We start from the raw sequence: 20,976 nt of genomic DNA on the forward strand, positions 1-20,976 counted from the left end.
TTTTTGGAATATAAGTGTTATTATTATTTTTTTATATTTATATGGCATTTAGGGGAGATTCATTTTGGAACGTAAGTGTAGTATTTTTGTAACATTTATCATTTTCACGGAATATTATTCGTATTACTGCTATTATTATTATTATATTTTCTAATGGAATATTTAGGTATTTTGGAATACTTGTACTATGTGTGTAATTTTGGGGATATTTATGTTGTATTTCGGGAATGCTGTATTCATACAGTATTGTTACTGTCATATTTTGAACATTTTCTTGTATCGTTTGTGGTTAATTACAGGTGGCTCTTTATGTATGTCAATTTTGTTTTTCAATGTTTATGTGGTAAGCATCTTATTTGGTTCCTTGCCATGACCAAAGTAAATGTATTGCCACAACATCCACATACATTATGCATAAAGGCTTGAATTGATGCCAAAATAGATATAAAAGTCATTTGCAAGGAAAATGTACAATATGTCTGCTTGATGAGCAATAGAGTTGTTTGACTCTACAAAAATTGGATTTTAGGGCCCCAAACCTCAGTTTGAGAACCCCCATGTTCAATAACAAATAGGAGAAAGAGTGATAATCAATAACTTGTTTCTTTCTTTTTTTTTTATTTTAAAAATGCAATTGATTTAGATGTACATATTTCATTGGAATGTTATTATGAACTCTGGCTGCTGTTCCTTATTTGGACATGCACTTCCTGTAAATGAGTCAGAGCTCCTCATCTGGACTCCTCATCGCGTGCGTGTGTGTGCGTGTGTGTGTGTCCGCGTGAATGTGTGACTGTGTGTGTGTGTGTGTGTGCGTGTGTTGGCATGTACTGCCTTTGTCTGACAAGTCAAGCTTGGGGGGGAGTGCTGCAGGGGGGTGGGGGTCTTGTCGCTTTTAGAGGCACACACACACCGACACGGGCTTCATTCCCGGTGCGAAACCTCCACGCGAGCGCATCCCAGCTGCACTGGGAAGAGGGGAAGAGGGGGCCCGGCCGCCGCGCACGGATCGTGGGGAGCTACAACCGAACCGAACCGAACCGAGCCGAGCTTCCTACCGCACACCGGAGCCGTTTTTCCTCCCTCGCGATGAGCTTCCCGCTCGGTCTGCGGCGCTGAACCCAAAGAGAGGGGTGGGGTGGGGTGGGGGGTGGGCGACGCACCTGCCAGCCCCTCTTGCGGACTGCACCCCGCTACCGGGGCAACTTTTGCGGTCTTTCCTTCTTCCGGACGAGGAGGAGGAGGACCGGGGGTGTGCAAAGTTGTCCCTCGTGCTGCGGTGGTGGCGGAGGAGGAGGCGGCGACGACAGCATCCTAATTTTTTTTAAAATTATTATTATTATTTTTTTTTTTTGCATTTTTTGACATTGTAAGCAGGCGACACGGCGGCTTGGGTTGATTTGTTTTCTTTCCTTTGCTATCCGATGGATATTCACTGCAAGGCGGACCACTTCGCGGCCATGCACCGTAAGTAGCACAACCCCAGTTTCATTGCTGCTATTATTATTATTATTATTATTATCATCATCATCATCACACGTAAATCAATGTGCATTTTTAAAAAAACTGCGTTAATGACAAAGTTGCATGAAGCATGTGTTTCAACGTGCAAGAAATATCCAGCTGTAATGTAGCCAAAATGATGCCACAATCATTCCAATGTACTCGACTCGCACGTGCAACTTGATATGATTTTATTCCAGTGAATAATTGATGTTTTTTTTTGTGTGTGTTAGCCTCGTGAAGCAAAAAAATAATTGTCGTGTAATATGAGTTATTAGAGCTCGATCAATTATTTACCATGAAGCTGTGAAAGTGAACCTCAGAGGAGCGAGCAAGCTGCTGCACGTGGACTGTGGGAAAGTTGTTGTTTTTATGGTGAGAAATACATTTGTAAAATATGTTTACTTTTGGTTTGATGTACAAAAACATCAGTGTTTTAAAATGAAATTTATGAGAAGCGAGACAGGCTTTTTTACACCTTGTTTTTTTTTTTTTGGGGGGGGGGGGATTTATTTGTTGTTGCTTGTTTTAGAATTGTTACATTTTGTTTATCCGGGACTATTTGGTGGACACTGGCCTCCTTCCCACAATAAAGTGAATCCATTACATTTGTCATGAGCAATGTGCACTAAGCTTCCACAAAACACTACTTGGCTTATGCTGCTGATTTAGAACAGCACAAAGTCAAATCCAAATTTAGCATCTATATGAACATTTGATTTGTTTGGAGTGGCAAACACATGAACCTGTTTTGATTGATTGATTGATTGATGGATTGATTTTGAAAACACACAAATGAATGTCATCAAGTCAGCTTGGCTGAGATGGCACGACTGCATCTGATGTTATTCAGTCGTCGTTGTTCCTGGCTCTCTTTACGGCTTTATGTAATGTTAGGCTGCCGGTGTGCGCGTGTGCTGCTGTTGTCTCCCACGTAGGGCACGGGGGTGTGAACCAGCTCGGCGGGGTGTTCGTTAACGGAAGACCCCTCCCGGACGTGGTGCGCCAGCGCATCGTGGAGCTGGCCCACCAGGGGGTTCGACCGTGCGACATCTCCCGGCAGCTGCGCGTCAGCCACGGCTGCGTCAGCAAGATCCTGGGCAGGTACGGACGAATTCACATTTCATTGAATCTTGGCTTCATTATTTAAAAAAAAAAATGAATTTTGGGATATTAAGCACTAAATTGTACAAAATACTCACTGCTGGCATCGGTTGAACAAAATAACCCAAAAATGTTTTACGATTTTGTTTTCTTTTTTACAAATGCAAAAAGAAATGGATGCTTTTCTGACAGTTTGAAATGTTAGCACAAACGAATGAATGTGTACAATTGAATGCATTTTAGTCCAATGTGTTTTTTTGACATACAATAAAACAGCATTTCTGTGGTTGTATTACTTAAATGTATAAATATATATATATGTTGTTATCAAGGAGTGAATTTTGCATTTGCACTAGTGCTCATGACTGATGCATTTTCCACTAATGGGAATTGAACAAAAGCTTTAAACAATGTACTCATTTTGACGATTTTTAAAAATGTAGTATTTTATAGGATTTTTATTATTATTATTTTTAACGCAAACCGAATTGTTCTTTCCACAAAGTTTGCTGGAAATGAAAATCGTCGTTTTTTGCAAAAGTTCTGCTAACAAACAAACATACATCTGTAAAATCAGCACCTCTCAATCAATTTTAGTAAAATAAGTCAATTTCTTTGGGGACACAAAATCGAAGTATTTTAAGTACAAGGTAAATCCTCAAAATAGTGGGGTTGCATTATTTATTAAAAAAATATATATACATATATATATATATATATATATATATTTTTTTTTTTTTTACCAAAACTTAATATGTGCTTGGTGGAGGTAATTAATAATTCTTTATGAATATTATTGGACTGGGCATACGGAGGGGGGAAAAAAGTCCTCTTAATTTCACGTACATTGGTCGCATACGATTAAAATGTGCTAAAGTAACATGTTTTGATTATTTTCGAGGAAAAGAGGGGAAATTAGATCAGTTCACCAGATTTTAATCATGTGCAAACAATGTAGGCGACATGATCAAATTAGATTTTTCAGCGTATAAAGGTGACGTGTGGGTGGGCTTGACTTGCTTTTTTTTTTTTTTACCTGAGCTACGCCCCCTGTCTCATATTTAAAGGGCCTGTTTTGCGTGATTGGCCATAAAAATGCTGACACCCAGGGGGCAAAAAATCGTTACAGAAAAATTTCACATGAATAGGGAAACCAATTTAAGTCTTATTGTTTTTTAATTATTATTATTATGATGATGATTAAAATTATTATTTGCATATGCAGGTACTATGAGACTGGTAGCATCAAACCAGGCGTGATCGGGGGCTCCAAGCCCAAAGTGGCCACGCCGAAGGTGGTGGACAAGATAGCGGACTACAAGAGGCAGAACCCCACCATGTTCGCGTGGGAGATCCGCGACAGGCTGCTGGCTGAGGGCGTCTGCGACAACGACACCGTGCCCAGCGTCTCGTCCATCAACCGGTAAGAGTGCATTTAATGGCAGGAGTTTTAAAACCAAATACATCATGCGAAACTCGTATCAAAAATATATATATATTTTTTTTTTTTCATGTAAAATAATTAGAATCTGTATATGGTCCCTAACGAGATCTAATTGTATTAACAAATCTGACTTGACACGTTTAATGCAAATTATTATTATTATTGGCATACATTTAATATTTTGCTATTGTGATTATTGAGGTCCTGCACGTGTCACACTTAGGAGCTGTTCTTTAAAAAAAAAAAAAAAAAAAATTAAATGATAATATTAGGAGCACTTCTCTGGTAGTCTCCATCAAAACGCAGGATGACCAATTAAGAGGGTCAAACCATTAGGAACAGCTTCCACTACGAATTTGACTTTCTTATTTTTTTAAATGGCTCTGTAAAGGCAGATTTGTTTTTGGAGCAGATGTTCCTAATATTCTGATCAATAATTAAAATATCTCTAGTGTCCATCAAAACGAAGCACATTCAGAGGGTCAAAACATTAGGAACAGGTCTCATGTGATGCAGTGCAATATTTGTTCAGGTAGATCGTTTATTTTTTTAATTTTTTTATTTTTTTCCTGAGTGGGGACAGCTCGTTCAAGTGTCCCTAATGAAGTGGCCACACAGTATTGCACGCACCTGCTCGATGGTGGCGGTGGTCCCTCAGCAATCAGCACGTGGACAACGAGGGGAGATCAATATGAGGGCGCCCACATCCGTTTTGGCGCCATCAAGCAGGCCAATCGTCTTTCTGAGCATGCGCGCAGTGGCGGCAGGGGGGCGGGGCTAACACTGCAAGCCTGTCAGTAAGATTTCAAAAGAAGGTGGGAAAGAAAAAAAGCAGCTTGGAAAATAAAACGACATCTAGACTTCTTTTTTTTTTTTTTTTTGGTGGTGGTGCATTTAAGGGAACTTTTTGTATAAGGGAAAAACAGGTTTTGTTTTTATCAAGTTCATTCAACTATGTGTATATTATTGTTAGTGGGGTGGCCACATTTGGCAACACGAGAGGGTCAAAATATTAGGAACGGCCCTCAGTCCCCTGCAAACCACAACCGCAGTCAAACATAACGATACATTTGCAACAAAAAGATATCTTGAATGCACCATCAGGGGGGGAAATATTTTCATCAAAATGGAATATTAGCCTCACACATTTTGATGTGTGCATGCCTGTTAAAGTGCAATATACGACTGTCCATATGTATATAAATATTATGCTGCATATATCAAACACGCGCACACGCACACACACACAGACACACACGCACACGCAAACACATCCCCAGTTGATGAACTTTGCTTAAAATGCACTGTTCCATAGAGGCATGACTTTTTAATGAGCTGATGGCTGAGAGCGTGGATGGACACACACACACACACACACACACACACACACACACACACACACACATTTTTTAAATAAGAAAGGGCTGAAGAAAATTCATTTCATGCTCCGTGCTCGCTTAAAAAGGCAACAGAGACACATGCGTGCGTGATAAATCCAAAATGTACGGATTAATACCGCCCCCCCCCCCAAAAAAATAAATAAATAAAATAAAAATAAAAGCCCCTCTACTCTCCTTTTTGAATTCCAATTAAAACATTCGATTTGGAGTTAGCTCTCTTTGTTTATGTGGGAAATTGAATTGAGAAGCGTTATAATTCCATCAGGCAATTTTCTAGTCCTATCAGGGGCTCAAACGGTGGAATTTATTTTTAGGTGCCATATCTCCAGGTAAATGTTTCACGTCTTTAGAATATAATATAGCATTAGCCTAATAGCGTAATTGCCTAAGTCGTTTTTTAATCGTTTTTGGAAAACAAGAACAAATATATAACACATTACACAAACAAAAAGAGTCCAGTTAGCCTCAAGTTAACCTTTGCGGATTACCTTGACCTAGAGGACTTGAGGATCTAAGCAAACATGAAGAAAACGATTTTAGTAGCATTGGTGGTTTTTAATTATTATTATGACAGTAAGTTAAAATGGCTCGGGCACTTACGCTAGTAGGCAAACGATACGAAACAAAAGTTTTGTGCTCAAAACCAGGCCTCCCCCTTCACTTCAGACTGGATTCGGTCTCGTTTTCCGCTCCAGCGCTCCCGACTGACCCCAGAACAGTCGACAAAATAGGACGCCGTACTCAAACACCTTTGGCCTGTATGATGATGTCATAGCCGAGACCAGCTACTAAAAAACACATGGCTTGTTATTAAAATACAAAAACCATTTTTGGGTGCTGTCCAATAGTATTGATTCAGAAACTTAGCGATTTTAATATTTCTTCAGAGGGGGAACATTCATTGATTCCCTAAAATTGTTTTGGAACATGGACGCCAAACTAAGCGAAGCTAACGCGAGGGACGGAAATGAGAACAAAAAGGACTGATAAGTAGTTTTAGAGTTTCCAAATGATGGTGACGGGCCTCCTTCTCGGCGGGTGCGCCGCTCAGACCGAACAAGTCTAACGTGAGCTAGCGCGGGGGCAATAAGGAACTATTGCTTTCCTGTCACGTGTAATTTATAGTTCCCCATTTGCATCTCTCGGCCCGCGTGCGCAAATCCCGGACTTTTCCGATCGATGCGGCCTCATCAGCCTCGGCGTGCTGGGAGGTAGGGCGGGGATGGCGGTCCTGCAGAGGGTCCCGGGGTGGGGGGGGGCGTCAGTAGGGTGAAGCGTAAGGGATTAGCCAGATATGGGTTCCAATCCGGCCTTCCATCCATATTCCCAAAAATTTCAAGTTTGGACAAAATTACCCATTTTGAATCAGAGCAACACCAGCTCACCCGTGACCCTAATGAGGACAAGCGACGTAGAAAATGGATGGATGGAAAATGTCTTATTTGCAGCATTCGGCCGGAAAGCTTAATGTTTCCATACCCGGGTAACATCTGCCTGGACTTGCAGGATCATCCGAACAAAAGTGCAGCAGCCCTTTCATCCCTCGCCCGATGGGACGTCCCTGTCGACGCCAGGCCATACCATAGGTAGGTACCGGGGCTCGCAGCATCACCGTGACCATTCTCATCATCATCATTATCATCATCAGTGGCATCAGCAGGAGCTTGGAATGGACTCACAGCAGGTCTTGATGAGTTTTTTCCCACCTCCCCTTCCCTTCCGTCTCAGTGCCAAACACAGTGTCTCCTCCAGTAACCAGCGCCTCCAACGACCCAGCGGGGTCGTACTCCATTAACGGCATTCTGGGTATTCCGCGTTCCAACGGTGAAAAGAGGAAAAGAGACGAAGGTAGGATATGTTTATTTAAAAAAAAAAAAAAAAAAAAAAAAAAGGCAGTCAAGTCTTGCCACTGGAGTGTCAGTTTGTAGCTTTTCAAAACTGGGAACATACCGGTGCCTTCAAATAGTTGCCCCGTTAGGCTCCACTAGTACCTCCTACTGTAAGCCTATGGCTATTTTCTCCCCAAAATACTGGACGTCATTGTACCCGGCATTTTCCCAAAAGCGCCCTTGTACCCTGAGTGATACAAAGGCTTGTCACTGGGGTGGTGTCCTCAAAGGTTTTGCTTTTATGCTCTTGACTTTTTCAGCTTAGTCTTGATCCATTACTCTTAAACGCCACATCGGAGTCCAACAGATTATTCCGATGGGGTACATCGGTACAGTTTTGCGGGAGTCCTACGGTAACCGCATGTCTGACAGTGAGGCATCGGGCATCGGGCATCCCCCCCCCCCCCCCCCCCCCCCCCCCCACACACACACACACAAAAAGGTCTACTGTTTTCCACTGGCTTCTAACTAGCGTGGCATCCTCAAATGTTCTGCTTTTGTATCCTTCACTTTCCAGCTTGGTCTTGATCCACTGGTTCTAAAAACCGTCCAGTCCAGTAGTTATCCCATTGGGGTACATGTCGATTTAAAGGACATAAATTGAATCCTACTGTGTCAAACCTGGAACCATTCCCGAAAAAGTGTACTGTGTACTTAAGGATACAATGTCTTGTCACTGGAGGTGGAGGGGTGTCCTCAAAGGTTTTGCTTTTGTAACTTTGACTTTGTGTGCTTGGCTCTGATCTATTGGTCCTAAAAACAGTCCAGTCAAGTAGTTATCCCTAAGGTATGAGGGACAGTTATGGAATCCTACTGTACCTCTAATTCAGGGAAAAAAAAAAAAAAAAAAAACACAACCTCCAAGGTTCTACTTGTACTCTCGACCCGTCACTTTTCTAGCTTTGGTCCTAAAAGCCGTCCAGTAACATCAGAGTCCAATAACAATCCGTCCATTATTGTAGATTTGAGGGACATAAATGGACTCCTCCTGTAGCCCTATTTGTACCAGCGCAGGATTGGTTCATGCCTCCAAAAAGATGGAAAAAAAAAAAAAAAGTGAGCCTCTTTTTTTACGCGCTGTGCTGAAGTTGCAACTCCGGCTCTCAAAGGCGCCATCGTTCCAGGCAATGACCCTTAATAAAGCACCTGAACTCGGCTACACTGCTGTGTCAATCCGCCGAGGAGTCTTTTTGATTTGAAGGCACGACCTCCACTATTGTCTCCTGCAATTAATCTTTATGGAAGTGATTAAAGGGCTTTAGATAATTACATGTCAAGATGATGTAGCCGACCACCCAGGTCAGTCAAGAAAGCATCTGAAGCTCTGTTTTTTTTCCCCCTCCTTCTTCTCCTTCAACAAAAGTACCTTCATTGGCCAGAAAAAGGCCTGAGGCTTTTTATAGATTATTGGTTCTGAAAGCAATAGGCTTCCTCAATGACGCTACATGCTCGAGCTGCTGATGAGAACAGCTAAAGACGTGCGCTGGTGTTGTGAGGTGTATTTTGGAATGATGCGAAGTGCCTTCTTTCCAGAATGAGAGCTAATCAGAGCACGGCGGTCGTTGACATGGCGTCGTCTTTGTTCCGGCTTTTGCGGGATATCGAAGGGGGGGAAATTGATGTTGAGGAGGTGGCGGGTGGTTGGAGGCGGGGGTGGCTAAGGCAGGGATGACTAATGACCTGTCAGAGGTAGATTTCCTGGCAGAGATCTAAAAGCCAGCATGACGTGGGCACGGCAAATGACATAATCAAGGGAAGCGATGCGATGGCGAGGGCATAATGCGAACGTCTGGTGTTTTCCAGGGTTCATTTGGAGCCGTGGCAGGACCCCTCGTATTAAGCGTAATGTCTCGAATGATGGAAGGTGCATATTTTCATGCAGATTCCTATTGAAGGGCAGGACCATATTAAAGGGCGCAGAGGAAGAGCTGAGCTGTTGAGAGGAGGTCCTCCAGGTGCTTCTGTGGTCTCAATTGATTCGCCTAATGTGACGCCATTTTGTGTGATTCGTCAAGCTTTAGTGTCAAATTCATTTTTTTCCTGCGGGCCACGTTGGAGTTACGGTTACCCTCAAAGGGGCCGCTATGACTATGAGACTATATAAATGTTTAATTAGCTCCTCATAATATTGCATATACACAAAAAAATTGATGGATACATAGTTTTGAAATCAGAAGTTGAGGAAAGTTTTTTTCAACGATTGTTCAAGTTAAACTAAAAAGGGGGTTGGTAAACGCAACAAAAATGCTATTAATGTTATTATTCATTACATATGACGATTTGAAATGTTGGTCCAGATTTTAGTAGAATCATGGAAGTTGACACACGATTTGCTTTCGCGGGCCACATAAAATGATACGGCAGGCCAGATCTGGCCCCCGGGCCATGCGTTTGACACCCGTGCTTGAGAACGTGGCTCAGTTCGGTCGATTTCCATTGGTAAAGGGGCCCCATAATACCCAACTGTCCCACTGCTCAGTACCCTTGGATGGGGTGCTTCAGTTCACTTGTGGAGGATGGCGCTCCAAACACTGATTTCTGACGATTCTCTGTCATCTTCTGCATGATAAAGAAGTTATATGAAAACAAAAAAGAACCAGGGGATAGCGGTGGAAAGACTTGTTGCTCGTTTGCAATACTGACAGTACACTGTTCTGTAAAGCGTCACATTTATTTGTAATTCTTGAATTTGTTGCCTTCTGAAACACTATCTTGTTGGTATGCGTACTCACTATCAGAATCTGGATGGAAATGCAACCTGTTCTGAACGGAACTGTACAACTTGCTTGAAATGGTTTTTTTTTTTTTTTTTTTTTTATTTATATACACAAGTGTCGCGGTCTAGGGTGGTGCCAGTTCTGGTACTGTTTTCAAAGGCAAGTTTTTGTACTGAATATCATTAGAAGAATATGTCTGAACCATACCATGGTAAACTTAACCCAAAATGCACCACTTGCTGGGGGGGGGGGGGACATGGAACTAAATATTATTAGAAAATATGAGATAATTCCCCTAACATATTGGTATTTATGGAACAATTTAGTGTATTCATGGCAAAAATGTAACATTTTCCTCGTAAAATATCACATTATCAGCATGTCAGCCATGTTTTCAGAGCGGGTTGCGGCGGTGCTCGCCATTGTTTTTGGATTTGGGCTCACGTTTATCTTGTTGGAAAGTAGACCATTATTATATATTGCCCTACCTTTTGTACTTTTTTTTTTTTTTACTAAATCCAAGGACTGTGGATTTTTGCATTTTTGGGTCCCGTTCATTGTGTTGTATTAAAGCCTATATGAGTGCATCGCCATTTTTGTTGATGATGATGGTCCCATTCCAATAGAACTGTATGAATGTTGTTTTGAAGCAAAATGCCACTCTGTGTCAGCTAATATCTCTGCGCGGCCACGTTTGCAGCTCGTACATATTGTGCACTGCTCGCTAGGCCGTAGTCCACAGTCAGTAAACGCCGCCACCGCATTTCCTCGCAGCGAGGCCTCATTTCACTCGGTAAGCCGCGTGATGATTATGGCGAAAGCAGTCATTATCAAGGCTTGGGGGTGGGGTGGGGGGGGGGGGGCAACAAAACACACACACACACACACACACACACGGGGACGAGCGGCAAAGGAGGGGAAGGGGTTAGTGCGAAACAGAGCGGCTGAGTATTTGTTCCCGTGGCGCTCTGCCAAGTAAGTTTCCCAGTCAGCAGTGCCCTTAAAAAGAAAGGTCCCGAATTACGGCGGCCATGTCAAGATAATGCGCTGCGACACGCGTTTATGTACACTGGGGCCGGGCCAGAGGAGCTTCGGGGACGCGGGTGTCATAAGAGCCATTATCGGCAGCCATTGTGCCGCGGCAAATTAAAAGTAGCATGTAACACTTGGCAGCCATTGTTGGAGTGGGCCCCCGAAGATGGCTCCGTCGGTGACCGCGGCCGTCCACGCGTTGTACCGAAGTGACATGTATTAGAATGTGCACCGCTGCAGAGAAAAGCGATTATCGCGACACATTAACATCTGTGTACATCCCCCAACTAGTGAGCTCAGAGGCTTCAGTAAAGACAAAGGAGCTGCTTTCTTAAGTCTCTGTAGCGTCATACAATATCATGTCCAAAATTCATCAATTCATATTTCAAAAGTAGTATATACATTATTATATATACTACTTTTTTTTTTATACTACTATATACATTATTATACTTAAGGTATATATTTACTAAATTAAAACAAAAAGTCCTTCAGTTAGTCCTGGAGTTGTTTTTTTGTACTTGAGTTAGGGCTTTTATAAAATCTTTTATTTATTATTATGAGTTTCAACAAGGGGCTTTACGTCTAACTTTACGACTTTATTATCATATTTTATTACTTTAAATATATGTCATCCATATATGACTATATTTTCCTTGTAAAATTATGACTTTAGTCTTCTAAAATTGCAACTATTCACGTAAAATTACAACTTTTTCCTGTAATATGATGACTTTATTCAGGGAAAATAAAAATAGAAATTCTTGTGGTATTACAACTTTATGTAATACAAAATTTTTAAGACTTTAATCCCATAAATAATGTTTCTCTCATAAAAAGAGGTATTTCTTTTGATAAAATATTTAACATTTTCTTCAATACATACATCAGGACTTCATTGTTGTAACCCCTCCACCCCAAATATCAATCTTTTAATGCTTTGAGAAATGAAATAAGAATGATAAATGCATGTGGTCTTATTTTAGCAGTGGCACCATGAGTACCCACTAGCTAACGGTCCAACGTCACTTCCCGGCCAACAACCCGCTCTGTCAGCCCCGCCTTGGCTTCTTAAATTAGTGATTTATGAGCGAAATAGGGCAATACGTTTAACGAGGCCATCATCCCATATTTCAATAAATTGGCGGGCGAGCGGCGCCGGGAACGGATGGATGAGATACGTCGTTCGGGACGCAGCGATATTCATTATTCGACATCTGGGAGCGTCATGAGGTGCCGTGCGGAGGATGAGCGATGGAGTGGGCCACTATTGCAAACTATTGTCTTGCTGAATCCTTATGGAAATATAAGAAATCAGAATCAGAAATCAAAACAAGTCATTTAGCTCAAGGTTGCCCAAACTGTGGGTCAGGGGCCAAAAAAGAGCTCTGGCTGAACTGTATTGCAATCGCCAGTCGTGCAAGTAAAGGTATTGAGCAGGTCTTTTTGATTCATGTTTGCTGTATTCGTGTTCTTGAGCAAAAATTCATGTTCAGTATACATGGACTATTTGTTGATGACACAGCGATACATATGTATTTTTGTACATTTAGAACAAAATTTCAAATTTGGTGTTTTAAAACACTTTGCGAAACACTAAAGTAACGGATTGCCTTTATCTATAGTCTGTGCTCAATTAAGCTCGCTTGTTTAAAAAAATATATCTATAATATATATATATATATATATATATATATATGTTCTTGATCAAGCAACATATAAAAATGCAGAAATAGAGTGATAATACAAAGGTAAACACGAACTTTACTCATTAGCTTGTTCGCTATGCATTTGAGCGGCTAGTTAGTAGCTTCTAAGCATATCTCGTCTTTTCTCACCAAGATAGCTTGTGCTAAATCCTATTTTCCACATCCGACAATGTATACAAATGCAGAACTACACCCAAATAAAGTGATAATTCAAAAGTAAATACAAACTTGACTCACTAGCTATTTCCCTATGCATCTGTGCAGTTAACTAGTTAACGTACCTATCTTAACCATAGAGGAAGATAAAGGGTTATCTCTCTCTCTCTCACTCTCTCTATCTCTCTCTCTCTCTCTCTCTCTCTCTCTCTCTCTCTCTCTCTCTCTCTCTCTCTCTCTCTCTGAATTTGAAAAGCTATCCGCCTCATAAAACAAATTTTGGCTCATGAAAAAGGTCTTCCTTGACTATCTATTAATTCCTGTCCAATCCATTCATCATAAATGGTCTGTTGAAGCAAAATGAACAAGTTTCTGTATTTCATTCATTCATGTTTACAACATCAGAAATTATATTAGAATGGGAGGAGAGGAAAAAAAGGCAACCAAGTTGATTTAATTTGATGCAAATGAGTATTAATTTGATTTTCCTTTTCTGGAAATGACAATGCGTTGGGTCAGGCGAATGTATGTGTGTTGACATGTTATTTAAACAAGGAATTCGACTGCGAGGAGCAGACCATTAATCTGAGGGCGGGGGTTGTGACCTTAAGGTGGCAGCTCTTATTTTATTGTGTAAACACTTTTACTCTGAAAATGCTTCTCTACAATGTGGGTAAAGTAGCTACTCTCTCCCAGTTTACATTTCTTTCCTTTTTTTGTTTTGTTTGCTTTTTGGCGGGACGTACCACTCGGCTCTGACTTCCTGCCGGGGGTCGCGACCTTCAGGTGGCGTACCCGCAGAGAGGCGTCTGCTTGCTGGGGGCGGTTATCTGATCTGGTGTGGGGGCGGCTCCCTCGATGTCAACTTGAATAGACTGTGCTGCCGCCATGATCAATAAACACCCTGGAAACTTTGTGAAGTAACAATAAGTATTCATTAGAAGACGCTTGAACACGTGGAATTACAAAAAAAATGGTAAAGGAGAATCATCATCTGCCATCGCGATGGTCCAGTTGATCCATCAGCTGGGAATCTGATCGTGGGAGGGAAAATGTCATCGATCTGAAGAGCGTGGGAAGTACGGGAAGTTCCCTTGAATAATGTGGGTTTGCTGTAATAAAACAGCAGAATTAAGCTAGCATGCTTTGAATAACATATCAAACAATGTATAAGCACCCCAATTGCTTGTAAATATAGTGATAATCCAAAGATAAGCGCAAACTTCACTTGTTAGTGTGCTCATTTATCATTTGCACAGCAAGCTAGCATATGTTGAACTAAGATAGCTTGCTCTAAAGCATATCTTGTCAGTCCAACATCGTGTAACGCCACAAAAGTACTCCTATAAAAAGTAATAATCAACTACAATAATAAAATAGTGACAATCAAAAGGCAAGCACAAACCTGTACTTGTGAGCTCGTTCACAGTGCATCTGTGCTGTTAGCTTGTTAGCATAGCAATTCAACGCTAAGCAAAAAAAAAAAAATAGCTTGCCCTAAATGTTCTATTATCAGTCCGATAACACGTAAAACCACAAAATCAATCTTTATATAACGCAACAACCCAAAGCTTTGAACGTTTCTAGCCAACTATGCTCTTTAGCTTGTTCCCTGTGTACCTGTGGTAAACTGAGACATCGCCACTTAATTTCATGATTTATGTGCGTACCTAAAGCAAATACACAGAGAATTTATACTGTAAAATCTGACTAATTGGGTTGCTTTTGGGAGATAACAAACACTGCAAAGATGTTTTTTCACCCAACAATCAGCACATTTGGTTTATCCTCGGGTTGGTGTGGAAAAAAACTAAACAAAACAAAAACATTCAGTAATACCCCTCCCGAATGGTAATAGCAAGATGACATGATTGATCGACTGAATTCCGTAAGGGGGGGAGCAAAAACGTGGGATTAAGTCGAGTATTATAGGCGCAATGAGTTGAGGCAGGATGTTCATTTCGAGTCCATTTCAGCTCTCTCTTGCCACCAGATCAGACAATCAATAGAGCGCTTGCATATCATACATCACCGCTCTCTCACCGCAGGGGAGAACATAATCTACCGCAAATTTAGAAGGACGGATTTGCAAAGGAGACCGTGCTTTCTGGTTAGCAGACAGAGAGCAGGAATATTGGGGTGTCAAGTGAAGCTCTTTCGAGTACAGTACTTTATTTCCTCAAATAGCGGACAAATTGACAATCAATGCCTCCCTTTTCCCGCGGGGTAGTAAGTGTAATGATCTCAGTTCGTAGACGCCATTGCATATTGTTTGCACGTGTGTGGACATTAAAGATAACTGCTGAGGTTACTTGAATTTGAGTACTGTTATTGTCATTTGCTTATTCTTTAAACAAAGGGGGGGGGGGGGGGGGGGAAATGATTAAAACCAGATATTGGATTTATGTGGGAAAAAATAACAATTGAAGATTCGATTTTTTGGCCATATTGCCCTACCTTCCTCCAGTCACTATTTGCGGTTTTGACAAACGTGGCGGGAGGGTCAGTTTTCTTACCGGGGCCAGCGTGTCGACTGTCGCTCTCTCTCCTTGTAGATGGTTCAGATGGTTCTGGTCCAAACAGTGATTCTCAGGGTAGTGTGGAGAGTTTACGGAAACACCTGAGGGCCGACGCCTTCACCCAGCAGCAGCTGGAAGCGCTGGACCGGGTCTTTGAACGCCCCTCGTACCCGGACGTCTTCCCTACATCGGAGCACATCAAACCGGAACAGGTTAGTGGAACCGTTTGTTTTGTGTTCTTCCTTTGAATTGAACACAAAAACACATTGACACTCTATATCTAGAGGCTAATTAAAGATGGCTGAGGGGGCCGCCACAAGGAAAAGCAGCAGGAGGGTATTGCTGGGAAAACTCCCACACGTTATTGATTTTGCCATGAAAAACACGTTCCTCGTATGGCCTATAATTGAGAATAACAGTACAGCAGCATGAAATGAAATCAACAGCAAGCCTCTTGCCTTAATTTGCCAGCTTCGTGTGACATAGGGGATTAAGTAGGATTTGGTATGAAAAGGGTTACGAGGCTGTTGCTTTTTTTTTTTCTTAATGAATAATATATTATAATATATTGGTACATCGTACAAAGTAGTATTTGGGCTGCACAGAAAATCGAAAGAAAAAACTCAGAAGAGTACAAGTTACAATAACCTTGGGTATCACGAGAATTAAGTTGGAACATTACAAGAGAAAGGCAATTTTTACAAAAATAGTTTTGATATTAAAAAACTCAATCTTAAGACAAAATGTGACCATTTGATGAGAAAACAAGTTGTAATAATACAAAAAAAAGTCGATTTTATAAGTGTAATGTCATGATATTAAGAGAAAAGTTGGAATTTTAGAAGCATAAAGTTCTAAAATTAAGAGACAAAATGACAATATTACAGCCATTATGTGGTAATATTTGGAAGAAAATTTGTAACTATTGTATAAAACAAAAAAAAGGCAAATTGTACAAAAATAGTCTTATTAAAAATTTTTTATTTTAAAACAAAATGTCAACATTTTACAAGAAAAAAGGTTATAATAATACAAAAAAAGTATATTTTATAAGCACAACGTCATAATATTAGGAGAAAAGTTAGAATTTTGAAAATAAAGTTCTAAAAAAACGGCATTTTTATAACCACTAAGAAAACAAATCGTCATTTAAAAAGAAATGTTTTCCATGAAAAAAGTTGTAACATTCTATAAAAAAAGGGACGATTACGAAAACAAAGTTGTTAAAAAAATGGTTCATCTTTTACGAAAGAAAAGCCGTAATGAACTATATGCACGGCAGCACATTAAGCATTTCCGGTGAAAAGGTCAGATGGCGCAACAGTTTCGGCTGTCAATATGTTACAAGCGAAGCCGATTGACTGCAAAATATCCTTTGTCGTCAATTTACAAAAAGAAAAACAAACGGACACTTTTTTTCAATATTTGTTAACAGAATCATGATGACTTGACAGTCGTAAATGATAAATGTAATCTGTGGCCCATCTTGTACCCCTAACTTGATATACAAGAAACCACCATGTTCAAGGAAAAACTACCAATCAGAGACAGAAGGCGGGACTCACAAAGTGTCAATCATTAGTCAATACAAACAATTTCTTACTATATGCTTGTCATAGATTAGTTTAAATCTGCATTCATCATGGAACATTTTTTTGGGCTAAATAGATGAATGAAACCCTCCATCCCTGCAAAACGAGGACGCATTTGGCAGCAATCCCCCCCCAAACCCGACATTGCATATTAAAAACTGTGGCTTTATTATAATGGATAACTTTTATTTACATTCCTTATACTATTAAACAACAAGAGACTATTCATTTCTCCCAGCAAACTACAAGTCGGCGCCATAAAAAGCAAAAAGCAAAAAAGCCTAATTGAGTTCATTTTAATTTCTCTCCAATCGGGCCGAATTAGGCAGGTGATAAATCAGTGGGACAGGCCTCACCTCCAGAAGAGGGCCTAATTTGCAGCTAATTACAAAACTGATTTCTACTGGAAGATCAATACCAAAACCAATTGGAAATGACTTGCAATCACAAAGAGCGTCAGGGAGAGTATTAAGCACGGCATGAAGAGAGAGGGGATTGACTTAAAAAAGGAACCGTCTCGAAAAATCAGTTTTAATTTAATGCAATATTAATCAGAGCACTTTCCCTTTCATGGGGGCCTCTCACTCCCCCCGCCCCAGTCTTCCTGTGCAAAATGTGGCCCTATTAGCCAAGTGTCTGGGCGCTGTAGCGACGCATTAAAAAGCCATTCTGGCGATGCGGTGCTCAATGGACGGAGCCCTCCCACACTTCTGCCTGCCATGTGGTCATCCTTTTCACAGCACCGCCTCCCATCTGCATGAGAAAACGTCTGGCCAACATCCGACCTTGTGCCAGCGAACAGTTGTAGCGGACAATTAGAGTTTATCGGCGATAGAGGCAGACAAGAGCGGGGTCACAGGCGTAGAAACCCCTCCAATAGCCACACCCCACCCCTCATGGGATTAGGGCCCACAGAGACACAACCCGGGCTCCCTGAACTCACACCGGACCTCGAACGAACATTGTCCCACACCGGAAGTCTCATCTCATTAAAGAGAGAGAGACGGAAAAAAACAAACAAACAAAAAATAAATAAATGAAAGACAAAGTGATTATTTTGGATAGTTGGATTAAAGATCTTGATGGAAACTGAGTCAATATTTGAAACAAAATTGAGAGACAAAGTCAATTTTCACTAACATTTGGCGGCAATGTTTGCATCAAGAAGTAAACGTTTCAGCAACCAGATTCAGGGCCCCATTTGGACATTATTATTAGGAAAATTCGGAATTCTATAACCTTTTACAATAAAAAGACTCGATTGAACCCCCACCCCCCCAAAAAAAATTCTTACACCAAAAAATGTTACAATTTGTAATACAATATACACTACCAGTCAAAAGTTTTACAACTCCCCAATTTTTGCCATTTCTTTTTTAAATTGAAATTCATGCAGTTCGATGTCTCATCGCACTCTGAAATTAAGGCACAGAACTAATTTTAAACAAATCTAATTACAAAAAAAATGAGGGGCTCAATCTATAAACAAAAATGTATTCTGAACGTTTGACTCATTCAAGCATTCATATTTACAACAGCTGAACACACTTCATAGCATTCTTTCTACAATGGAAACCAAATATTCTTCCAGAATGTTCTTTTCATCTGTTGTGGAAGTTCCCATAAATGTGTGGCGCTTGTACTGTATGTTGCGTCAATTTCACTTTTTTGGTGTTCAGGTCTGGATATTGCATCATTTTATTATTCTGAAATGTACATTAATTTTCAGTTTTAAGTAACTTTACCTGTTTTTTTGGGGGGAGGAGGGGTTGTTTTCTACCTGTGGCAGTTCACCTTCTGTATGGACAATTTCAATGCTATTCGTTGGATTTGAACTGCTTGACTTATTTATTATTTAAATAAAAAAGGAAAAATAGGTGTTCTAAACCCAGTATGTCCGATTTTTAAACTCACCAGAGAAATGAACGTACTAGAAAAACATTTTGTGGTATTATTTTGTTTAGGCTATAGTGGAGAATGTTTGCTCTCATAACAGGAAAAAAGAGCTTCGTCTTTCGTACTACTTGCTAGCAATTGTGCTTCAAATCTATGTAAGAACTTTCTCCTACGAAGTCACCCTTTAAAGTTAAAGCGCTAAGCGTGACTGAGGCATTAAAAAAAAAAAAAAAAAAAGTAACTAAATGTGTAAATCGTAGGGAGGACACTCCAAATTTAAAGGCGGATGGTGTCCCGCACAGGGGTCGGGGCGGGGGGCACATGGCGTGCGTGCAACAAAGCGTATCCGCTCAAGACGAAGGCTCGCGCGCACAAAAGGCCAGCTGACGCCTCGGCTTCCCATGCAAATCCGCCGAAAGCCCACTTCCTCTCAGACAATACCCAAATACATTCATGATATGCTTCAATTGCAGCCTCCATGCACACAATTAATGCTCTCATACAAATGTATACTGGGGCCGGCGCTCGCATCAAGGTATTGTCTGGTTGCGTAACCCCTCCGCTGTCCGTTCTCTCAGGCTAATGAGTACTCGCTGCCTGGCCTCAATTCCAGCCTGGACGAAGTCAAGCCCAGTTTGTCGTCCAACGCCAACCCGGAGCTGGGCCCCAGCGTGTCGCAAAGCTACCCTGTAGGTAAGATCGAGCCCCGCGTGCACACCCTGCGACTGCGCGCTACGGGAATGTGTGAACATTAAAAAGTAAAACCAACAAGTCAAGTGTGAAGGCTTTTTTAACGTTGTCTCCGTCGGAGCTTAAGCATCTGTCGTCCGAAGTTGTTTTGCTGAGCAAGCGGCTCGGAAATTGGGGCATGGTGACAAGGTCCTTTGGGTGTCACGAGATCAGATTCATCAGTGCGGGGAGCGACTGCTGGTTGGCTGCCTCTGTGATTTGTTCACTTTGTCACCTGGAGGTGGTGACGGGCGGGGGGCGGCGGTGGAATGGGGGTGCGGCGGTTTGTGTGTCTTGGGACACGAGTAATGCGCTTCGGTAAATACGCTCTGGCACCTCCGCCGCCTCATTCTAACACCGTGATCATTTACTTCACCCTCCTGTGTTGCCCGACGAACACCGCCCCCTCCTTCAATCCCCCACCCACCATCGCCGCACCCCCGGCCCCATCTCGCAGCCTACCTCTCGCCTTGTCACAGGTAATGATGGCCCGGTTAATTGAAAAATATTGTTTTCTTGTCGCTTGTTGCTATTACCGATACGACCGGCTGTTGACGATTGTTTTTGCTAGTCACCACAACGCAATGAGATCCAACACAAGAGCTGTATGAAAAGATCCGCAGTTACAAAGATAACTACACTGGTGAGTTTTTCAAGTTACATTGAAGGGGATTGGGTTCTTACTTGCAGGGGATCCTCGCTTTTCGAGGAGCGTAACCTGAATTTGTATGCAACCCGCAACACACCCTGGTGTATCACTAAGCTATGCTAAAGCAGCAGTTATGTCATAATTACAGAAAATATTTGTATGAAAACACTAGTAGGCCATAAATAATAATATATATTTTTTAAAAATCTGTTGGGTTAATAGCACTAATAAGTGCCTTTGGTGTCCTCATCAGCATTACTCATTTTATTCAATCGATATAAAGATTGCTAACATTGGCCAAAAATGTCCACCCTGTCATTGTCCACTCTGTCAGCAAGCTAACATATATTACCGTTTGCATGTAAATTCTCTGCTTGCAGTTCATTTCTAAAAATAAACTGTAGGAGCTTGACCAAAATGCATTTCTTGACCAAAATGCATTTCTAACATCATAACATCTACCCAATACAATGAATATGAAGTTTGATGGAAAATAAGTGTATACGTATGTGTATGTATATAAAGTCATGCTCAAAAACATTGGCACCGGTACCAATGTTTTTAGCCATGACTGTATTGTCTATTATATATATATATATATATATATATATATATGTCTAAAAAAAAATCCTTCTTT

General features: G+C 41.2%; 1 protein-coding gene across 1 annotated transcript in view; it reads left to right on the plus strand.

Annotated features, from left to right (window-relative positions):
• The first annotated feature begins 1,424 nt into the window (after positions 1-1,424).
• The window catches only part of LOC133418004 (paired box protein Pax-2a-like), a 28,507-nt gene continuing 8,955 nt past the window's right edge, over positions 1,425-20,976 (plus strand). Inside the window, exons 1-8 of the mRNA XM_061706308.1 lie at positions 1,425-1,467; positions 2,442-2,607; positions 3,833-4,030; positions 6,958-7,037; positions 7,204-7,308; positions 15,519-15,685; positions 19,540-19,650; positions 19,932-19,941. Of these exons, the coding sequence (XP_061562292.1) occupies positions 1,425-1,467; positions 2,442-2,607; positions 3,833-4,030; positions 6,958-7,037; positions 7,204-7,308; positions 15,519-15,685; positions 19,540-19,650; positions 19,932-19,941 (880 nt within the window). The remainder of the gene's footprint in view (positions 1,468-2,441; positions 2,608-3,832; positions 4,031-6,957; positions 7,038-7,203; positions 7,309-15,518; positions 15,686-19,539; positions 19,651-19,931; positions 19,942-20,976) is intronic.

Source organism: Phycodurus eques, chromosome 19, assembly GCF_024500275.1.
Source record: "Phycodurus eques isolate BA_2022a chromosome 19, UOR_Pequ_1.1, whole genome shotgun sequence".
Lineage (NCBI taxonomy): Eukaryota > Metazoa > Chordata > Actinopteri > Syngnathiformes > Syngnathidae > Phycodurus > Phycodurus eques.